Genomic DNA, 22,710 nt, shown 5'->3' on the forward strand with positions numbered 1-22,710 from the left:
TGGGTGAGTATGTGTGTATGTGTGTGTGAGAGAGAGAGAGGGAGAGAGAGAGAATAACTATCCTCTGTAGGGTTGATGGTCCTCAACTTATGACCGTTCTGTGATGGTGGTGCTGAATGTATAACAAGCAGTCCTTGGAGTTCTGCTGATTCTTACACTCACATGATTGTGATTTGAGTGCTGCTCTCACTTGTCTCGCACTTAAAAGTGGTTGCAATACCCTGCAGTCACATAATCACCATTTGTGACCTTTCCTGTTAGCTTCCCCAGAAAGTCATTGACAAGACAGCAGAGTCTCAAGTATCTGGAGGAGTCTTCCCCACGTACAGATCCTCTCCCAGTGCTTGCACTAATCACTCTCACACTTCCCCGCTTACCTTCCCAAGCTTGTCAGCATTCCAAGTAACAACCTCCAGAAAAGAAGACTCTGAGGCTAGCCTTTCCTCAAAGTTCCATTTTATTAGAGATCTCATATTGGCATATCTGGGAAAACCCGAATCTGAGAGTTTCGGGTTTTCCCCACCAAAAGAAAATCCATCCCTTGCACCCAGAAGTCCATCACATGGTCCATTCATGTCTTCGTCCCAACTGGAAATTACCCCCCCGTCACTCCCTTCCAGGTGCAGGGAAATCGTCCTTGACTCACAGAGAAAGGAATGTTGTTGTGACTAATCTTCCACCGCTCCTTGCAATCCCCCTCCCGCTTTCCGCGGCACTAAATGTGGCAGCCTCGAAGCTCTAAAGAAAAAAATGGCTTCCAAGGCTGGCAGCTCCCCTTAATGCTCATGTTTCCCTGTGTATCCGCCCCAAGCCTTGCTGTTCCATCTCACACTCTTGCATCTCATTACACCTTTCTGACACCTTCCTCACACCCTCCCCAACTCTCACTACACCTTTGCACACCCACATCTTGCATGTCCTCATGCCCTTCCCCATCTGGCAGCAGTCACTTATTGCCTGCTGTCCTGCCTAGGAACCGCCTGGTACTTGCACCTTCCTATCAGCCTCCCCACTGACTTAAGGGAAGCTGGCAGAAAGCTGCCTGGGATTTAATTAACAGTGGAAACCAAGACTGCAGGGCTTGCCCTCACTGTGTAATGCATTCACACTTTACAACCACATAGCTTTGCGATGGAAATTCTAGATCCAATTTCTGTCATAAGCCTACCCGTATGTTGATGCATGACTGCTTGCATGACTTAACCAGAATGATGGACCCAATAAAACAATTTATCTCTAATTCCTCTATGGCTCAAGGAAATACAGATGCCATAATTTTAATGATATGGTTTTTGCCCTTGCTTATGCTTGCCAGTGTGCTTAGTTATAATGACAAAAGAAAAAAAATAAGTGTAATTAAACATTCTTTCTGCATATGTATAAAATGCATTTTTAAGCAATGTCATGTAAGTTTGATGCTTTCAAGGATAATAAAACATTTTTAGGATTCTGTCTTTCAAAACCAATTTGGATAAATTTTATTACACTTCTGATTTTTGAAAATATTTACTAACTTACCTAAGCGTTTTGAAAGAAAGGGTGTTTTTCTTGTACTGTGGAAGAATTGGGTATCTTAGCCAGAATATCTGCAATTACATGATTCCTTGATTTTTATTAAATTGTTAACTTCTTACGTCAGTTTTAGTGAAATGTAGTAGCTTAATTGTTTATTAGGTACATGTTCCATATGACAATTCATTATAGTGATTTCTTTTTGGGGGGGGGCAGTCATATCGCCTACAGATGACCATAGAGAATATGAACAGCTTAAAGTTTAATCCACACAAGGACTACACAGCTAATCGCTTAGTCAGTGGAATATTACAGCTGCCCAACAATACCTCTTTTGTCATAGATGAAACCCTGTTGGAGCAAGGACAGCTTGACACAAAAGGTTAGTATTCATGGATATAGTTTCGGTTCAAATATCTTGCATAAATAAATGTTAAAAAAACATGTCTGAAGCAAAAAGAGTTGCCTCTCTGATTTTCTTATTTTACATTATATAAGCATATACATGCTTACGTTGTCATCTGAGATTGTCAGTTATAAATGTTAAACAAAATTGTAAATGCATTATAAATCAAGCAACTAAGTATAGCAAGAAATAAGATCAGAAGAAGGTTTAATACATTTGGTTAGTTACTATTACAGGTATTGTGTGAATTTGGGGAAAAGCAATTAATCTAACTGGAAATACGCGAATCCCAATTTAAAACACAGATAAAATTTCCTTCAACTTTGCAGATTTAACATCAAATTCACCTTCTGAAATTCGGTTATCTCACAACCAGAGAAAGGCAGAAACTATACAATTTTTGATTTGGAGTTGATTACCTTCTTCACAGGAATAATTGTAGAGGCATATAGAGTCTGTCCCCCTTTTTAGCTTAATTTAGTTCAACTACCTCACTAGAAGTTACTCTATTTAATTTTAAAAAACTGGAATTTTCATCCATTTATTGTTGAAGGATATTACCTATTAACTCAGTTGTCAACAGACCTAAACCTTTCTTAAGCTGTTTTTCTGCTTTTCCACTCATGTCTTAATTCTGCTTGTAATTCACAACATTAGAGGACATCAAGTCAATAAAAATTTGATTACATAAAAATCATTATTACAATCAACACAAGATAAGAGACTACGTAAAGAATGCTGAAATAAAACATATTTAAATTATTGAATTTTAATAAGGTAGTTACTTCTCGGTGTGAGTATATCTTAAAATGTGGGGCTTTCTGCAAAGATGACCTTCTAACTTCAGTTTCTGGATCATCTTCAAAGGCAGCCTCATAAAATGTGTGGGAATTATCCAACTGAGTGGTGATCATGGCATGAGTCATCCATCAGTCAGGATATCCAGATCCCTCGGGCTTTTGCTTATTTTTTATATTTCCATTCCAATGAAATGTTGGACATAAGTTATGTAAATAGTCTTGTAACACTGTCTTTCTCTGTCATTCACCAGGATCTATAAAAAAGGGCAGAGCAAGATAAAATTTGGTGTAGGAAAGAAAATGGGCAAAAAAATAAAAAATGTACTACATTACATCATGGCATAAAAATAAATTGCAGAAGAAAAATGCCTAGTACAGCTTTGGGAATAGACAGTTGTGTAGCTGCTAGGAGTATTGGCAATTGTTCCATTCTAAGCTCTCCCTCCTAGTCATATCCACCCTGACCTGACTGCATGGAAGTTTCCCTATCTTTTCTATTGGGGTATACCATACTAAAGATAATAGGAAAAACACCAGAAACTAGTTTTGGCATGCTTTCCCTAGTTTATTAATTATTAACTTACATTCTGGCAAGCATACGGACACGTTCTTGAAACAATTAATTTGTTAAATACAATGGACCAAAAAATACACTGAATGGTATGTTCTTTTCTTATTCTTTTAGAATAAGAAAAGAATAAGAAAAATGCTTCCTTTTGTTAGACAAGCCATGATTAATGTTTTGGTTTGATTTTACTATCTTTGATAGATAAAAACACTAAATCTTAGAGAGAAATTAATGGTCTAACAACACATGGTATTCTTGTGATCTAACTAGAACAGCATAAAGCAAATGGGATACAAGCAATTTTTAAAAAGTTAAAAGATATAAAAATAAAAATTGCACAAGGTAGATAAGTACTTAAATACAGGGGAGCCTAAAAGCTAATATATAGCTAATTAAATCTATCCCAGTCCAACTGTGGTAGAAACGAGCGCAGAGCCTAGCAGCAGCTGGAATGTATAGAACTGCTCTGCGTGGCCTGGGTAATGGTGAGATAAAGCTAGTGCAGAAACTATCAATATGGCACACAGAGTAGTATGGATAGAACCTGCAGGACTCTTTCCATTATTCCATGTTTTACACCTGCTTCCGCCTCAATTAAGAATGAGTAAAATCCATTTAATATCAGTTTGTCAACAGTCCACGATTCCTAAGTCAATACGTAGTCATGGTGGGAAAGGAAGTAAGTGAAACAGAATTTCTGGTGGATGCAGACCACATAGCTATATTCATGGTTAGAGGAATGACCATATATTGGTCACTTAGATATCAAATTACTCTGGAAGCTAGTTAAGAAAATCAAACATCAATTTACTAAGGTTCCTGCAAAGAAACTGTCCTTTAAATTATAGTTAACCCAGGTCACTGTTTCCCTTTCAGAACAGCTAGCCTAGACTAACAATAAAATTTACTTTTTAGGGGGAAGAAAGCTTTTTTTAATTTTTAACTTCTAAAATATATTAATGGTATTGCATTGTAATATTTATTGCAATAATTTATAATTTCCTCTTATTTATATTAGATTTACATACTTGATTGTGTAAGAAAAAATAATTTTGCAGAATTTATCTAGTTCCCAATGATAATTTTCTCAACTTCTTAACTACTACAGGAATTTTACCTAGGAACTAGGTTTACATATTCATAGGACAGAATTCTTGAAAACTTAAAACTTAAAATACTATATTTTATTTTATATCTATATCTTTGATAATAAACCATCTTTTTTCATTATTGTGTTTGTAGGTGTACACAATGTGAAAGCACTGGGCCACTTGATAACTTGGCAGAAGGTGGATTATGACTTCAGTTACCATCAGATGGAATTCCCATGCAACATTAATGTCCTTATCACTTCAGAGGGCAGATCCCTCCTACCGGTATAGCAAAGCTTCCCTGACTTTCCTTCTTTGTAATTTCTTAAAGAAGAATACAAAGATACAAAGATAACTGAGCTGTACATCGGTGGTTCATAGTGGATACTGTACTTGAGCAATACGTTGCTTTTCTGTGAAAATTGGGCACTATGAACCTTGGAAGGAACAAAAATAATATCTGTAAACAACATTCATACATATAGATCAATTAACCTTTCAGTGTCTGATTTTGGATGTTATTTTTAAAATCTGCAATCATTAGGGTACCATTGCATTTGTAGATAACTAATTGGATTAAAAAGACTTTTCAACTAATTCTTGTATTCTAATTTCTAAGACAGAACTCTATATAGCATGTAGACGCTTTCAGAGCCAGTATGAAAAAATAATTCCCTTAATGGTATTGGGGTTTAGTCAGAATGAAGACTGCTACTTTTCTTTGTATTAATAACTGAAATGTGAAATAATGATTTAAACTTCTTTTCCGCAGTCAGACTGCCAAGTCCATCTACAGCCAGAGCTCCTTCCCCCTAATATGGAGGAGCACATGAACAGCCTTCTGACAGCTGTGCTGCCATCAATCCTCAACAAGTTCCGCATCTATCTAAGCTTGTTGAGACTGCTGGATTATAGCATATCAGATGAGGTCACAAAGGTATAGAAATCATCATTTATTGTTAAGTGTTCAGATTGGGACAAATAATTCTATTAGCATTAGGATGTATGATGATAAAGTACTCAACCCCCTTTCTCACCTAAAATAAAACAGCTAGAGGAAGAAGCTTGTTTTGAACTTCTATTACTATCAGTATGGTAGAACATTAAAACATTAGAGGCACAGAATGAGGTGACTGGATGGAGTCACTGAAGCAGTCAGCGTGAGCTTAGATGGACTCCGGAGGGTGGTAGAGGACAGGAAAGCCTGGAGGAACGTTGTCCATGGGGTCACAATGGGTCAGACATATGACTAACAACAACAAAAAAGTCACATGCAAAAACACTGGCTAAAAATTAGCACTTGGAGGGAGAAAATTATAGGCCAATCTTCTTCTGGACTTTGGGAGGCAAATCTAAGTTTAAATAATAAAGCTTTAATTTCTCTCTTCAACAGGCAGTAGAAGAGGATTTTGTAGAAATGCGTAAAAACGATCCTGACAGTATAACAGCAGATGATCTTCACAGAACTCTACTGGTAGCTAGGTAAGAGCACAAATGTTTACTGAAGTTATCACTTACTAAAGCAATCAAAAACAAGAACATGTGTCGATGATGTGACATATATGACAGCTCAGGCTTTGATTTTCAGTGAAAGTAAGAAAATGCATAATAATGCACAAGAAGTACGGACCAAGCTATGGGGCCTACATAGAAAATGGCTCCAGCCATTCAAGCAAAGTGTGGATGAAATAGTGGAAAAATAGTAATAGGGTAATTTGTCCCAATTGTTGTCTAGATGAGTCAGGTCTGCCATGTAGGAGCATCATCCCAAATTCAGAAACTAAGCTGTCTTTGGTTAATGAAAATGTATCCCAGGAATCATGAAAATAAAACAGACTAGAACAGCAGGTAGAAAATAGAAAAACAAATAATCCTCCTCCAACAGTGCTTTAATTTTATTTTTAAGTGAGATAGATTAAATAATGATTGCATAGAAAAGACTATATGCAAAGTTTGGAAAGGGTGCATTTTTGTTTCTTTGTATCCCAACTCTGTTGTTTTTACAAATAACTCAAAATGGTGAACATATCCAACACATCCTTCTCCTCCTCCTATTTTCCCACAACAATCCTGTAAGGTGGGTTGAACTGATAATTGGCCCAAGGTTACCCAGCAGGCTTTTGTAGCTAAGACCATGAATTTTTCTCATTCATGTCACAGGAGGAGTAAGAGAAGAGACATTATTTTTCTCATCCCCCAACTCTTTTCCTGGAAATCAACCTGGAAATTTTAAGAGCAAGCCCTTTCCTCCTCCTTTCCCTTTCAATAAGATTGCTGCCTCGTTTAAAGATCTCACCAGTGTTCTGTACCTGACTTTATTTTATTTATTTTGGCCTTTTGGCAGGGTGGAATGATTGCTTAAATATGAGCTAAGCTGTTTTTTCTCTGCAACAGAGCACTTCCCTAAAAAGTGATAACTGCAAGTTAACAAGCTCAGTTCTACTACCTTGATTAGATTAGAACTCTCCCACCTGCTTGCAGGGCTGCCTGAAAGTGACCAGACTTTAATAAAGTTTTACCTTAAAGGCTTTTTGTCAGTTGCAAAAATTTGTTCTAAATGTGTCTATTGGCAAGAAAATGAAATTTGTCACATTTGCAAAGTATTGCTAAATACTAAACAAGGAATGGTTGTATTTTTCTTTCATTAATTCATAGTCTTTACCATATATCACTGTAACATTGTTATGTTGCAGTCTTTTGGATACTACTGTTGAGACCCAATGAGAAGAATTCATCAGGTTGTTTTAGGGCTCCATTAAGTATCTGATTCCACAGAATGAGTTTATTTGCCAAGCCCAAAGGAGCGTTGTCTCAACCAATGGCAATATCTGGCAAATGTTATCTTAGCTAAAACATTTTCAGACTGGTTAGTACTTGGAAGAAATTACCAGGGAATTCCAGGGTGTTGGCTAGTCAGGAAATCATGAACCAATCCCAGAAATAAACAAGCCCCTTGCTGCTGACAAGTGCAGAAAAGTGTATCTGTAATATCCAACAGTTGAGCTTGGACTTGAGGGGAATTCTTAAATGAGCTTCAGGATATGACTTTCTCTGTACACAAATTTCATTATTTATATGCTTTCATTATTTATATGCTTCTGTTTGTTTCATTTTGATTATAATAAAGCTTTTCGTTTGCACCATACAACCTGTTCTTCACTGGGTCATCGTTTCAGATATTTCTTTACCAGGTTTCTTTACCAGATGTCCAACAATGACAGACTTTCTAAATATATTGCCTCCAGCAGAAAAGCTGGAATACATTCAGAGATGTATCTGCCTTGAAAATAGCTTATGTTGAACTATACAGCATAGTCAAATAGCCCAGGAAGCCTTTTATAAAATTCTGCCAAGTTTCAATACCATAGGAGTCATGTCTCCTAGATTTTGAACATGTTCTGTAAGTTAATTCATTTGAACTACCTTGGTTCAAAAAGTTTTGTCTTATAGTGCACCGTTTTGCCCAGTTAAAGATTACAGGAATCAGAATTTTAGTACTATATAGATTCTAAAGAGGTTTATCTATTTCTTGTCCATAGGTTCCTTTCTCTTAGTGCTGGGCAGACAACACTATCGAGAGAGAGGTGGCTCAGAGCAAAGCAAATGGAGGCACTACGTAAAGCCAGATTACAGCCGCAAAAATCTGTAAATGGAAATGAACTTTAGGACAACAGTACCCATGTTTATAAGACTAAACATGCCTAACATTTGTAGAGCTGATACGAACAGAGCTTATGTTTATACTGGGTTTTGTAGATAATTTATATCAAAGTTATGGCTCTTTTCTCAAATGAACCCAATTTATGAAGCAGATTAACACTGATAAATTTTGGAGCTTGTTTTGTAACCTAATTAGCAACTATGGAAAATCTGTTTGATATTAAAGATTTACTATAAAAACGATGTCACATTTTTACTAAGAATTATTATAACAGATAAACATTTTATGGCATTAGTACACATACCAGATTTTAATGGGATTGGTTTGAAAGTTACAGTAGAAAGTACAATTTGTTGAAAATGGCTCTCCACTTACAATTGGTTCCATGAATGGTTACTTTTCATCAAATTTAGCTCTGTGAATATATCCTAGTCATAAATTTACTAATTACTATTTACTCAGAATAAGATTTTGAAGAAATGTGTATCCCACATTTGAAATATGAATTTGACCTACTGGAATTTTCAGAATATTCAGGAACATATTCAGGAATTTTCAGGAACATTCAGGGAAAAGAGTAAACTCTTTTCTGTAAGTCTGTCACCAGACAAGCAAAACTTTAAATATGACTTACATCAGCTTTTATGACTGATGAGCTAGCAGTCTGATATTTTCAATTCCCTCTACCTTGAGGAAAAGCAGTAGGCAAGTGTTCATGGTAGTCATTTATAGACATCCCTTGCATCTGTTACCAAGTAGTATACTTCATTAACGTCCTATTTCTCATGGCTCCAGACAGATCTGTGCAGTAACTCCTCTGACATAATCACTTTATCAAGATAGCATCCTCAGAACAGTTTTTTAGTAATTAAGCATGTTGCTGCCAAAAAAATAATAAAGATGTATAATAATAAGAAAACAAAAGACCAAAGAAGCAGTTTTAGTCTTCTAAATGAACTGACAAAGATCCTTAGTACCTTGAACCATATACACCAAAATGCATAGTATTTTATTTTTTATTAAAATAGCTCTTGTTTCCCACATAAAACAATACAGTTTTATTCTAAATATACTTAAATGTATAGGTACTCTCAAAAGAACACACATTAAAATATTAATAAATAACAAAATACAAACAGTACAAAAGTATCACACAAAAGACAACTGAAGTAAGTTATAACTTCTGATATAGTAGAGACACTCAGACATATAATTGACTCATTAACTGTTCAGAACACTACATGCAATCTAGCTATAGTACACATGTACTAACAGAAACCCAACTTCTAGCATAAGGATAGGTTATGAAGGAACAAGATTGCATTCAGTGTTGTTTCTGCTGCTACATTCTATTGTAGTTCCATCACAAGACTGTTCTGGGAAATAACAGCATGCTTCTAAGAAATGAGCTAGCATTTAAACACAACTTCATTTCTCTGCTAAAACTGATGTTAAGATAGCTATAGTAACTTCTGAAACACATTGCACTGATCACATTTTAGACAGGAGAGTAAGGTAAAGTAAGGAAGAATATGTTGTCAGTTATATTACTGAAGATCCCTTGAATACGTTTAGGTAATATCTCCTCATATGGATACATTTTTAATCAGAATTTGATATCAAGCTTACGATTTTTGCTTTGATCCAGAAACGACTATGTTCTAAGAATATGCAACTAGTTTCTTGGAAAATAATGCATTATGGTTCCTAGACACATTGAGGATTATTATTATTTTCAGCTAGAAAAGCCCTTTCAGCAGCTGCCCTGAAAGCTTTTAACAAACATACTTCTAGACACCATAACTTAGTCAATAGAGGTAGAAAGAAGCAAGGAACTGGTGAAAGAAAGGGAGAATAAATGCCAAAGCATTTTTTTTTAAAATACTCCCTCTACAGTGACCATTTCCTTAGGAATGAAACCTGTTCAAGGAACACAAATGTTTAAAAAATTAAATAAATCTGGAGAAAAATAAATAGAATGCCATCTATGAGTAAAATATTCACTGGAACAGTGCAAGATTAATAAGATAACAGGTGTTTAGTACCAGACCGTTAATATAAATATTCTACACAAATCTGAAGACTTATAAAAAACTTGCCCCAAAAGATATAATTGTGCATCTGATCACCTAAACAAACAGCATGCACATCAACAACTGCTGTGCGAGTTACCTGTTTAATACAATTTACTGTCACTCACTTGCTACAAAACAGTTCTGAAACCTGTTCAAAACCCAACTAATTTCTCCATCGGTTTCTGTAAACATTGTTATTGGTATTCTTAACAAAATTCAGTTTGCCCTTCCCTAGAATTTATGTTACAAACAATATTTGTTCAATAGTATATACAACAGGATCTTGAGCTCTAAATCTGAATTATTCGTGTTTGACACTGGGTAAACATTTCTTTCAATTCATTTTGCTGACTTTCATTAATAGTTTCTGGTTCAGCTGGGCTCTTCTGGACTTTAGCCACAGCGAAGTTGATTCCTTGGGTTAAGCCAGCTTGTGTAATGTTAGCTACTTGTGCCATTGAATTGCGTATCTTTGCAAAGGGAGAGACGGCCCTGCTACCATTATTTTCCGCTGGTGAAGGAGTTGCATGAAACCCTGACTCAGCTTCAAGAACAATAGATGAGGAGCCTGGGCTTTTATAAGACTTAAATAAATTCATCTGTTCAACCACTAAATATTGTGGTCCTGTCTCTGAAAACGATACATCCAGTTTAGATGGTCTAGAAGGAGCCTTATTAGTTCCCAAACAATCAATTGCCTTAGAAGCATTATTGCTAATATTATGTGCCACTTCTTGGAGTTCTTGAGAACCTCTCTCACATTCTGAAACACTGTTGTTCATCTTAATTTTAGCATCCTGGACAAATCTGTGACAGTAAACATCAATCTGTTTAGTGACATCTAGTGTTGTATTTTCAGCAGAAAGAGCTTCTTGAAAAGTTTTGCCTTCACATTCATTGTTCATTTGGTGTCCAGATTGCGTAACATGGATGTCTGAAGGAACAGGAATGCTAATGTTGATATCAGTGCTGCTCATAGATTGGGAGCGACTATTTAATCGAGGAGCAGATGCAATGATACCACAGCTAGGTAAGACATAATCTACTTGTCCATTCTCTAAAGAGTCCATGAATTGCTGGTCATCATCAGATCTGGAATTTGTCAGGAAATCATCTGAATGGAATGAGTCGTTATCAGACGAGATCTCAATATCCGATTCTATATTGGCATTAGTATCAGTCATGGCATTTTCCATGGTTTCAAGACTACTGTCAGATTTCCAAAGATTTACTTTCAGATTGGGCTTTAAGAAATTGACTTTCATTTCAGGCTTCGTAAAGTTTCCCAGTTTTCTAAGATTGCTGATATTTACGTTGGATTTGGTTTGTTTCACTTTTTGATTAAGAGATGAAAACTTGTTCATTAAGTAATTCTTCCCCAGGGCCAAAGAACCTCTGTTCTGGGATCTGATCCCAATGATGTCCTCATGTGGTTTGCTGCTCTTCCTGAAAAAGTGAGAAAACTAATAATTTCCTTTGTTACTCATATAATAAAAACAGAGCTGCTTTTGATCTCTTCTTTGATTACATAGGGTGTACCCAAAATCAGACTTCATAGACAATTTATTACATAAATTACATTAAATGTTTGAATAGGTTACTATTTTGTTTTAAATACACCTTACTCATTTGATGCAGGACCTTTAAGCATTCCACGTTAGTCATATTTTCTTTGCCCCCCCCAAAAAAAAAAATCAATAAAGTATTCTGATTCTGATTCTGATTAGCTTAGAGGGCCTGACTTTTGGTGCACCCTGGATATATAAAAATTCCTCTTTTTTTAATTGGGGTTTATTAGTACTGAGGCACTCGGCATCCTCAGTATTGCAAGACAGAATCTTCTGGTAATATAAATATTTAAGAACTTTTTGCAGTCCTTGGTGCCCTCTGAACTTGGAAAGTTTTCTTGTAAATGTTTCAGTACCCAGCTAGGTAACTACTCAGTGCTCCTCAACCCCAAAAGCAAAGCATCCAAATTGACACATTTTATTTACATAAAAGCAGGTAAGTATCATTAATACTAATAGATGACTGGTGGATAGGTGGTTCTTGACTTACAACTATTCCTTTAGTAACCATTAGAAGCTACATCAACACTGAAAAAAATATGACTTACAACCAGTCCTCACATTTACAACTGTCGCAGGATCCCCACAATCGTGAAAATTCAGGTGCTTGGCAACTGGCATCGCTTTACAATGCTTGTTGGATCCTTAGGTTTGTGTCCTCGCCAGCAACGCTTGCTTCCAACAAGCAAAGTTAAAGGGGAAAGCTGGACTTGTTTAACAATCACATGGTTCACTTAACAATTGCAGTGATTCCCTCAAACAATGTGCCAAAAAAGGTTGTAAAATCAGGCGCATTAACAACTGCCTTGCTTAGCAGAGGAAATTCTGGTCTTAATTGTGGTTGTAAGTCGAGGACTATCTGTAATACATACTATAAGTGTTGTAGCTTAAAGTAAATTAGGTGTCAGGGAATTTATGAACATGAAAAAAAATATAATTTACCTCTCCAGTTTTTTCTCAATAATGGGGACATCTAATCCCATGGCCTGCTTGGTGATTCGCAGCATTTCTGCAATGCACTGAAGAGTGTCTGAAATAAAAAGAATTAATCCAGAATTCCTGAAAATATCATATTCTTCACTAGATGCTAATGATAGTTTATTTGAATAGATTTGCCTTCCAAAAATAATATAGTATGTACTACGTACTAACCTGAAAAATTCACCTTCATTTTACATCAAATGACTTATTATTAATAAAGGTAGGTATTTAAGCAAAAAGCAAAAGAATTAAGCCATTTTCAGTTGCAAAGATTCATTTTTATCACTGAGATAAAATAAAAAATGGTTTGTACTAGACACTGTTGTACTACTCATTGGAGTGGTGGCCTGAAACATACTGCAAAATGCATGGTATAATTAGGGAAGTATAATTGAACGGGCGCAAATGTACCAAATTCTCTTGAATGTATATGCTATCCTTCCAGACACCTGCTAAATAATCTGTAGAAGGACTGATTTTGGTGAAAATGAGCAGAGATCTGGTGTCAGTAATTCAGTAATGGTTTAATTTCAAGCAAGTTATTTTATTATTCAACTATTTAAAGTCCCATTTCATTTTCATAGCTAAATTGTAATTGCTCAGAAACAATTAAACTGATTCTATTCATTCCCCCCAAAATAGATACTTACCTTTGCCATCCTCTTCAGGGCTGCGCACCACAGCTCTAAGTGTATGGAAGTACCCACTTGTATCTTTGTATTTATAATGAAGCCTCATGCATGAGAACTTGGGTTTTCCAAAGAATGTTGGTTCAGGTCCTTGTTAAAAAAAGCAGTAACAATTCAGGAATGCTGAATCTACTTTTTAAACAAAATACTTCATTATACCCCCCTCAGAAACAAGGACTATCCTAGTTCAACTGGGGTGAACTACTATTGGATTCTACTTATCCCTGAACTGTATGCTGTGATTCTGTCTACAGCTTCAGTTATTCACCATTGAAAGATTGATTAATCCCATGGATTTTGTATGTTTTTCTTCTTATACCAGTGAGTGATAGAATTTGGTTTATATCCGGTTTAGCAATGAAGCTCACCAATTACTTTTGGTCATTCAATTCCTCAAATTAATCTATAAAAGAGGAACAATATTCTTTTTTATACTTTGAATTCCCTGGCAAAAGGCAGGATATCAAAGTAACATTTTAATAAAAGCTCACCATCTTTTCTATTGTATTGCTTTAAAATTTTAAACACAGTGATCCATAGCATCACATGCATGGAAACAGCCACTGGCAGTAGCAAAACAAGTAAACAAAGGAAATTTCTGGAAAAGTTGGTATATGCTATGGCTGCTCCATGCCACAGCCATCCTTTTATTAAACCCAGTACAGCCAACCAACTGGTCCATCTCTCCCCTGTTTTTTTTTTCCAATTTGCTCCTTACTTGGCCTCCTTTAGCCTCTGTCATCTTTAAGAGCAATATATTGAACTTTCCCATTTAAAAGTTTCCCCTCCCCATTTAAAGGCAGGCAGTTGGCTTATGTTGTTTCTAAGGAGTTGAGTTCAAAGACTATAGCACCAACTAAAGGGAAAGGGGGAAGAGAAAGCACTGGGACATCAGTGGACAAGTTAGATCACAGGCGACACAGAGGGGAGCAGAGAGAAAAAGAGAAAAATGCACCAGATTTGTTTTACCTGATTAAGGTCTTCTAGAATTTACCTAGGCCACAACCTGGAACAACTAAGATGTTCCTGGATCCACTTCAGCTAATTGCAACTTGCTCAGAACAGTTCGGCTTAACTTCAGAGCCACTATTCATGAGTTTGTTTTCTCAAATTGGAAACAAAATATTTGTTCATTTGTTTCACAACAAATCATTATACAAATCATTATACAAAAGAGAAAGATTTTTCAAATCGTTTTCTTACAATTACCAATATGCCCTGGCAAGAAATAAGGATATAGAATGTAAAATACATACCTATTTCTATCTTCTCCAAATTTTCAAGGGTCAGCCTTTGATACTGATTGACTTTATCAATTTCATCATCATAGCTACAAGGGGAAAAAAGTGCCCAGAATTAAATCTTCACTCAGAGTCAAACCCCTGGATAGTGTAGTTCTGACAACTTTGTCTACAATGTGAAATAAAAATTATTACTTACTAGGCTACATAGTATGCAGAGTTAGAAAGTAGAAGAAGAACATCCACGTCTCTATGAGTAGCATCAATAAGGCTAAAATAAAAAATAGTAGTAACAAAAATGTTGAAGCATAAATCTCATCAACACTTTTTGGAGGTTTTTCTACTTCGTAGTTAGGATGGAAACATTTATTATAAATCGTAAACACAGTTCCTGATTCCTAAGCCAAGCAGTAGGAGGGAGGCTTGGCCTTCTGCCCCACATTCCTGTTCTGAGCATATTCATCTCACTGGATTCACCTTCCTCTGTTCAACTTCTCCTTTACCTGCTACTCACTTAGAATTCATAATAAACTAATAGGAGTTGCATAAAAGACAGATTCCTGTTCTGAGCATATTCATCTCACTGGATTCACCTTCCTCTGTTCAACTTCTCCTTTACCTGCCGAAGAACTAGTTTCCTAATATCCTTTAGAGGTAGTACATGCCCCTTAATTATGTTATCCTTCATTAACTAAATGCAATACAAGTTATTGATATGCTAGCATCAGCTAAACCCAAGGACTTGCAACCATGATATAGCACCCTCTCATGTAAACAATTATAAGGGCTGTAACATTATGATTTTATTTCATTCTTGAAACAAATATTCATGAATGCTAAATCACACAATGAAAAACAAAATGATTAAAGACTGCTTAAAAACCACTAACAACAAAACCAAAAACAGAATAAAACCTTATCTTAGAAAAATATGTGGGGAAAAGTACTTTCTCTAGCACCAAACAAGGACCATAAAGTAAACACAAGAAAAACTTCTTAACAAGAACATTCTATTAACTGTATTATTGAAAATATACTTTCCCTAATACCATTTACTAAGTCTAAAGATATTGAGTACCTCCCCCAAAGCATTAATCCTTTTGAATATTTTATGCTAAGCAACCAGAATAAGCAACAAATAAATAAATCTTGGCAGTGCATCAGAATAATCAGTATACAGATCCTAAACTTTATAAAATTCTTTAAAGGTCAAACAGCACTTTAACTGATTATCCTATTTTAAATCCACTTGAGATTTCAAGATTGGTAATGGATATTACTAAAATTTCTATGAGTGAAACCAGTATTGTATATGATACAGTTATACATAAAAGTACCAACCATATTGAAAATATAAAAAATTATATCTGCCTAACACTGAAAGTAGTAATTACATTATTCTGCTGTTTTTGTTTGTCAACGGTATTCATATTATCAACTTTCTTACTCTACTCACTTAGAATTCATAATAAACTAATAGGAGTTGCATAAAAGACAATATTACGATTCATATGTTTTATTCTCACTGCACTGTCTTATGACAAATTGCGTAAAAGTGTAGGATTTTATAATCAAATATTTAAGACTCTCCCTACCTGGGGTCACAGTCAATCAGTGCCCAACCACCATGAAATTTTTCATCGTCTGGTAAAAGCAATTTCATGTAACTCTGCAGTAATTGGCTAATCAATTCCTGATGACTTCTCAAATTTTCTTGGTGCAAGGCTTCATGCTCTTTTTCTTTAGTAAATATGGAATAGAGATCTTCTGTCACAGGAATGCCCTGCATTAAATCTAGACAAACACAAAGTGCACACAATGATTCAATGAAAGCTGGGCATGGTCATAGAAAACAGTTGCTGGTATGTACCATGAAAATTCAGTTTTAAATATTCAGCATAATAAAAATAGTACTTAATTATTGATGGAGGAAGGTAGGCTGCTTCCTTACCATTTGTCGTGCTTTTCTAACCTCCTAATCATAACCTGGCCATAACTGGAAAAAATCTGGAGTATAGTTATGAAATATATATAACTCCTTTTAGCCAAATTTGAAAAAAACCAAACAATAGTATCAATGCAACTTAAAAATAAATATGCTAATATTAGGATTTTTTTAATATTTCAAGAATAATCAGCTATAATGAACCAATCGAAACTATATTTAAATAACATATGATACATTTTTCATTAATATGAAGAATCTTCAAAATGACATAAACTCAAAAAAAGCAGACTTGAGAAAAAAATTCCACTAACATAGGCTCAACGATTATATAGGAACCACTTTCAAACATTATAAATTTAAACTGATTTTTTAAAAATAATCTTTATTCACAAAGAAGTAGCCTAATTTGCATCCTCTTGCCAAATATTTAAATTAGGTGTGATCAAGACTTACTTAATACATGCATGTCAAGATCACTGATTTATTGCTTTCTGAACAAGGAAGTGAAATGAAGAAAAAAGATTTTCTCAGTCATTTCCACAAGCATGAAGGGCCAATTAGGAGTAATAAAGAATAAACCCCAGTGCTTTGCTCATTCATAAATAACACAAATACTTTATCTATTTGGTGTAAAATGGCAACTGTCTTACCTATGACTGCTTGTCTATAAGCATCTCTGAAGCGGTTTAAGTAGTATCTATTTGCAGAGTTAACACCATCTTTCATAACTCCTGCCAGCTTCCTTTCACCAGTCCTTGTGAAGTCACCCTATTATACAAAATATATCCCTGAATATTCAGTGTGCAATTTACATATCATTTAGAAAAAGTTCTACTTTCAATATTGGATAGCTCTTTCCTTTTTGGCCTCCAAAGCAGAGGTGGTATTCAGCAGGTTCTGACCAGTTCTGGAGAACCGGTAGCGGAACTTTTGAGCAGTTCAGAGAACCGACAAATACCACCTCTGACTGGAGATTTTACTGTATCCTTCCCCTGCCATGCCCACCAAGCCACGCCCACAGAACCAGTAGTAAAAAAAATGAATCCCACTTCTGCTCCAAAGCATTCCTCAAATTGTGTTGCCTTGTTAATAAAAATTAGGTCTGGAAAGAAATGTGTTAAGGTTCTTCAAACCCAAATATATCCCCATCAGAATATAGCCCTCTCCCCCAAGTTGTCCACATGATGACTGTAAACCATAAACCATATTCACACAACACACTTAAGCAAGCCAATTTAAGAACAAGAGATTGCAAATGTACAACCCTAGTGCAAACTATTATTTGTTTACATGTATAGTCATCAGAACATATTCCAAGTTCAATATATTATGCAAACAAGGAAAAATGAGTAAATCTGGTAAATAGATTAAGTTTGGTATATAAGCACAGTCAATATAAAAATGAAATATTTGCTAGATTCACATAGAATGTTAAATGTGGTTTGTTTCATGTTGGTTTAGTATTTTATGAAACCAAGCCAATGGAATTAATAAACCCTAATTTCTGCTTTAGTGTAATGTATAAACACAGCTCTTCTTTATTCCTATTGACTTTGGTATGACTCATTTTGCTTTTATGTAATAAAACAAAAACATTTAGCAAAAGAAAATAACAAAAATTATAAACACTGAAGTGAAATTGTGCAGAACAATTTGTCTAATGTGCCGTACAGCACAGACAGGGCCGAATCGAAGCTATCCATACATGCATGAAAAACATTATACAACAGTTTCAATAAGCGGTGGCCACTATTTTATTGTAATAATCCACAATCAATATATATAAGCAACTCATTCATAAAACACAATTTCAATCCATAACGGCCATATTTATTTTTCTAAATTTTGAAAAACTACTCTCTCAGCAATAAGGACGTGTAGAATCCACAGGATCTCAATTATTTCATTCAAAAGTGATACTATGGACAGTGACTTCAAAATATAAGGCAATACATGCATATTCCTGAAAAATCTTCTTTCCTTTTCCTTACATTAAATAAAATATTTACCTTTAAAGCTGCTGTTCCAGCATATTGTCTGCTTATAGCATCACCGTTGTTAGCCCATATGATCTGATAAATTCTATTGCACTTCACTGGCAATGCTTGTTCTGGGGGCATTACACCTAATTTTTTCAGCTGAAATTTAATGTATTTATTATTAATTGTCATTTGTTTTATTAAAAACTATAAAATGAAAAATAAAATAATGAAAACTTCCAACCAATCTTTTCTTATCCAATTACCTCCAAATGTATCAGGTAACAATTATCTTTATATGATAAAAGTTATTGTTTAATATATACAGAGAGCACCAAGTGGAGGAAAGCTTTCTATGTTCCTGTGACAATTTTTAGATGAAATCTCCAAAACAATCAAAATTATACTACTTTCTAATTAATAATAAGTTCCTACTACTGAAAATGTGTATTCACTGCAAGTTCCTTTTTCACTTTCCTCTTTAACTGGGAATTTATGACTTTGTACTTAATTTGCATGACCAGGCTAAAAACAAAAAAGGCATTTTAAATCATTTTACTGAAAAGCACCAGTGTAAAGGAGCATTTACATTTTGAATTTTAGCATTATCTATACAATTTCTAGAAAACAAATTCCAGCACTACCATAGCTGTTTCCCTTCAGTAAGTTCAACTCTTCTATATGAATTATTTGGAAGCAATTTAAAGATAAGCACACTTTTCCAAATCCCTATATAAGTGTTCTCTTTAAGAGCAATCACTATAGTTTACACTGTTGTACCTGCTGTTCCATAACGGCACGAGCAATTGCTGCTTGGACAACGTTGGTTCGATCCAGACAATCCATACAGTTAACACGGAAAATTCCTTCTTGTTTACAAATTACACCAGCTTGATCCACCCTTCCAAAACAGGGATATTAAATAATTGAAAAACTTTTTTAAAAAGTGGCTATTCTCTACCATACTAAATAAAAATGCAATGGTACCTTGGTACTCAACTGCTTTGAAACTCTTTGAGTTTGGTACTCAACGTTTTGTCTCACTACTCATTGTTTGTTTGATACTCAACACACAAGCTAGAACTTGTCAGGGTCAGCTGCTTTGTGACTCACTACATTATTTCTTATGGGAGAAATTTGTTTGGTACTCATCATTTATGGTTCTCATCGCCTCCCAGAACCAATCAACAATGAGTACTGAGGTACCACTGTATATATTCATATTCTTAGTATATAAAATAAAACAGTTTTGGGTGGTTATATACAGTATGAGTTACTGTTAATCATATTAGTGCCCAACATATCTCGGTTTGCAGAATCTCTCATCTCCATGGAAAACAGAAAGCTCTAGATGAAAATTGTTATGGAGATGCATTTTGCCTAATACTCCCCAAGTCTTTCCCTCATTCCAACATTGAATACCTACCAACACCACTTTACATCAGTGATTATGTCAGAAATTGCATCCGTAAGGGTTTGAACGTTTTCAAATTTCATTCCACGGCTAAAAAGTAGAAAAAAGGCAGAGTTTGCTACAAAAAATATATTGTGCTAAAAGAATGTGCTGCTTATTACACAGAATCTTTTTAAAATCCCCAAGTTTTCCCCCTTTTTTTTACAATCTGCTATCAAATAACCCATAGATTAATCAAGACAGACCGCTACACCCTGATTTTAATATATACATAAATGCACATATATACGGGAATACATTTTTTATTAAGGCACTTTTTGGAGAAAAAAAATCAAAGTTTACAAAAGCCTTGTAATCCTTCACCCATGAAAACTCTTGTGGGAAACCCCCAAATCTTAGCTATGAAGAACTTCTGTCATCATGTATCATATAATGTCAAGTATAGCAATAGACTGTACATTCTAATATTTGTTAGGTTAAGATTCTTTCATAGTCTTACCAATGTTCATGGAAATCAAATGAAACGTATGTAAGTCTTGGATTATTGTACAATAAAACTTGTTTAAGGTAAGCATCACCAATAATTTTTTCTCGTCCAGTCTGGTCCACTAGGTTAATAATAATCTGTTTAAAGATAGGAAAATATAAAAATACGTTTTAAAAAATGAATGTACATGTCTTAACTCCACTTAGAATTACAGGAGAAGTGGTTCTTATTTTAATTTTTAAGGGCTTGTTTTCTAAATGACTGCTAAGGAGCATTTAGTCAATGTATATTAAAAACTTTATCAGTTTGTTAAAAATAATATTTAATCTCACATTTTATATGAGTCAGAAGAAATGCACAGTAATGTTCACTAAATGCTTCACTCTAAACCAGTGTTTCTCAATCTTGGCATCTTTAAGATGAGTGAACCCGTCCACCCTGGCTGAGGAATTCTGGGAGTTGAAGTCCATCCGTCTTAAAGTGAGAGTTGAGAAACACTGCCTTAAAGGGATACATTTCTGTTTATGTAACATGACGTAAATTCAGCTTTTGCCTCTTCAGTTTCTAGAATTTTTTCCTCATCTCAAAAGTTTGCCCCAGAAAACTCCTATGAAATATGACTAGTGGTAGGACAGGAAATGCAGGAGAAATGGGAATATTCAGCATGTCCCAGCTGCCTCAGGAAACATAAGTCAAAATGCTTTCCACTAACAGAAAACCATCATTTTTGTGTTAGAAACAACCCAGAATTACATGGTAAGCAAATTTTTATTTTACCTACCTGTTTTTTATAAATGTTTAATTGTTCTTCAAAATGTGCACAGAAGTAAGTAACAGTTTCTTTCTCACCTACAAAAGAAAGATATATTGGTTAACTGCGCCTTTAAGCAGCCGTGTTCAGTGGTATATTAACCATTAAGCAGACTAAGCACGTGCTTAGGGCACCAGGCCCAAAGGGAGCACCACAAAGTTGAGAATATGGCTCCATTTGTACAATATGTATAAAGGAGGGGGGGCACCAAGATTTGTCAGTGCTTAGGGCACCAGTGAACCTTAGTCCGCCACTGGCAGTATTAGATTGGAACAGCATATCATTGGACTGAATTAGAATGTAATTAAAATATTTTAAAAAAATATTATAGATTCTATAATTCAGTGCAATAATATTTACAAATAATTATTAAGCAATGTATGTTAGCAAATATATAACAGGACCTTTGTTTGTAGCTACACATTTTTAACTGCAGTTTTTTAAATGCTTGTCTGTGTGTATAAGTCTTTAGTAGACTATGGACAGCATGCCATTTGAATAGTTCAATTACAACTGCCAAATCAGTTGACAACAATTACATAGTGCCAAAATTCATCAAAATAACTACATTATAATAAAGCATTTTTTTATTTAAAAGATAATAGAAAGAGACCTCAGCTGGCAAGTTGATTTGGCCTCTGACCCAATACAATACTGTTGCACAAATATCATATTTTCAAGAGGTTTTCATGGCACAGGTATATAAATAGCCACAATTCAAAAACTGGAGAGGACTAGGACACATTTGGAGAGGCAGTTTCAGAGTTTAAAGAGTGAAATGATTGCCTTAAACATTTGAAAAGCTTAAAGCAGCCATTTTGGCTCTTAACTTCACCTACCTCCCCAAAAGCAAAACTTCCAAATGTTTAAGCTCACTTAATCTTTAGAATCACCCAAAAATGACACAGATGGGGCTGTGTTTGATTTCATACCATTAATGTTAAAGATGAAGTAAAGAAAACATTTGGAGGAGCGTCTTTTTCTTCAGAGAGCACAAAAAATGTCCTGCTAATATTGGAGAACCATGGAAGGTCTTACATTACATTGGTCCCTTTCAAACACTTGATAAAATCCACCATCAGTTGGTTAGTAAAAACCAGATGCATTAAATCACTCCATCTAATCCTCTAAGACAAATCTGCAATTACATCTTTGCAATACACAAGAACTTTTTAAAAAACTACAGTGAGCAAGGTCTTAGATATTAATTTTATTGAAATATTTATACTATATGTCTACTTATAATTGATTTTATAGTTGTTTTTATTTTGGCTGCCAATTATCAATTTATTGGGGAGGGGGGTTTGACTGTATTTCTATCCACCCAAAGTTACTTGAGATTAAAACAAATAAATAAATAAAATATTCAAATGATCTTCATGTAAGAATTTAATAATTATTCTAAAGATTGTAATTTATGGAAAAGAGGGTGGTAATGCAATATTCAATGACAGGATATAATTCAAATTCAGTCTTTCA

General features: G+C 34.9%; 2 protein-coding genes across 2 annotated transcripts in view; one reads left to right on the plus strand and one right to left on the minus strand.

The window, feature by feature from the left end:
• Positions 1-8,280, plus strand: part of MCMBP (minichromosome maintenance complex binding protein) — a 28,900-nt gene extending 20,620 nt beyond the window's left edge. The window contains exons 12-16 of the mRNA XM_026669737.2: positions 1,729-1,894; positions 4,529-4,662; positions 5,150-5,314; positions 5,771-5,859; positions 7,917-8,280. Of these exons, the coding sequence (XP_026525522.1) occupies positions 1,729-1,894; positions 4,529-4,662; positions 5,150-5,314; positions 5,771-5,859; positions 7,917-8,043 (681 nt within the window). The 3' untranslated portion in view covers positions 8,044-8,280. The remainder of the gene's footprint in view (positions 1-1,728; positions 1,895-4,528; positions 4,663-5,149; positions 5,315-5,770; positions 5,860-7,916) is intronic.
• Positions 8,281-9,040: 760 nt separating this feature from the next.
• INPP5F (inositol polyphosphate-5-phosphatase F) overlaps positions 9,041-22,710 on the minus strand; it is a 44,263-nt gene continuing 30,593 nt past the window's right edge. Inside the window, exons 9-20 of the mRNA XM_026669702.2 lie at positions 21,202-21,269; positions 20,433-20,557; positions 19,946-20,023; positions 19,300-19,420; positions 18,550-18,678; positions 17,191-17,308; positions 16,188-16,386; positions 14,792-14,863; positions 14,608-14,681; positions 13,313-13,441; positions 12,624-12,711; positions 9,041-11,559 (exon numbers count right to left, since the gene is read on the minus strand). Coding sequence (XP_026525487.1) covers positions 10,404-11,559; positions 12,624-12,711; positions 13,313-13,441; positions 14,608-14,681; positions 14,792-14,863; positions 16,188-16,386; positions 17,191-17,308; positions 18,550-18,678; positions 19,300-19,420; positions 19,946-20,023; positions 20,433-20,557; positions 21,202-21,269 — 2,357 coding nt within the window. The 3' untranslated portion in view covers positions 9,041-10,403. The remainder of the gene's footprint in view (positions 11,560-12,623; positions 12,712-13,312; positions 13,442-14,607; positions 14,682-14,791; positions 14,864-16,187; positions 16,387-17,190; positions 17,309-18,549; positions 18,679-19,299; positions 19,421-19,945; positions 20,024-20,432; positions 20,558-21,201; positions 21,270-22,710) is intronic.

This window comes from Notechis scutatus, chromosome 4 (assembly GCF_049901735.1).
Source record: "Notechis scutatus isolate UNSWTSFEM ecotype Mainland chromosome 4, rNotScu1.2, whole genome shotgun sequence".
Lineage (NCBI taxonomy): Eukaryota > Metazoa > Chordata > Lepidosauria > Squamata > Elapidae > Notechis > Notechis scutatus.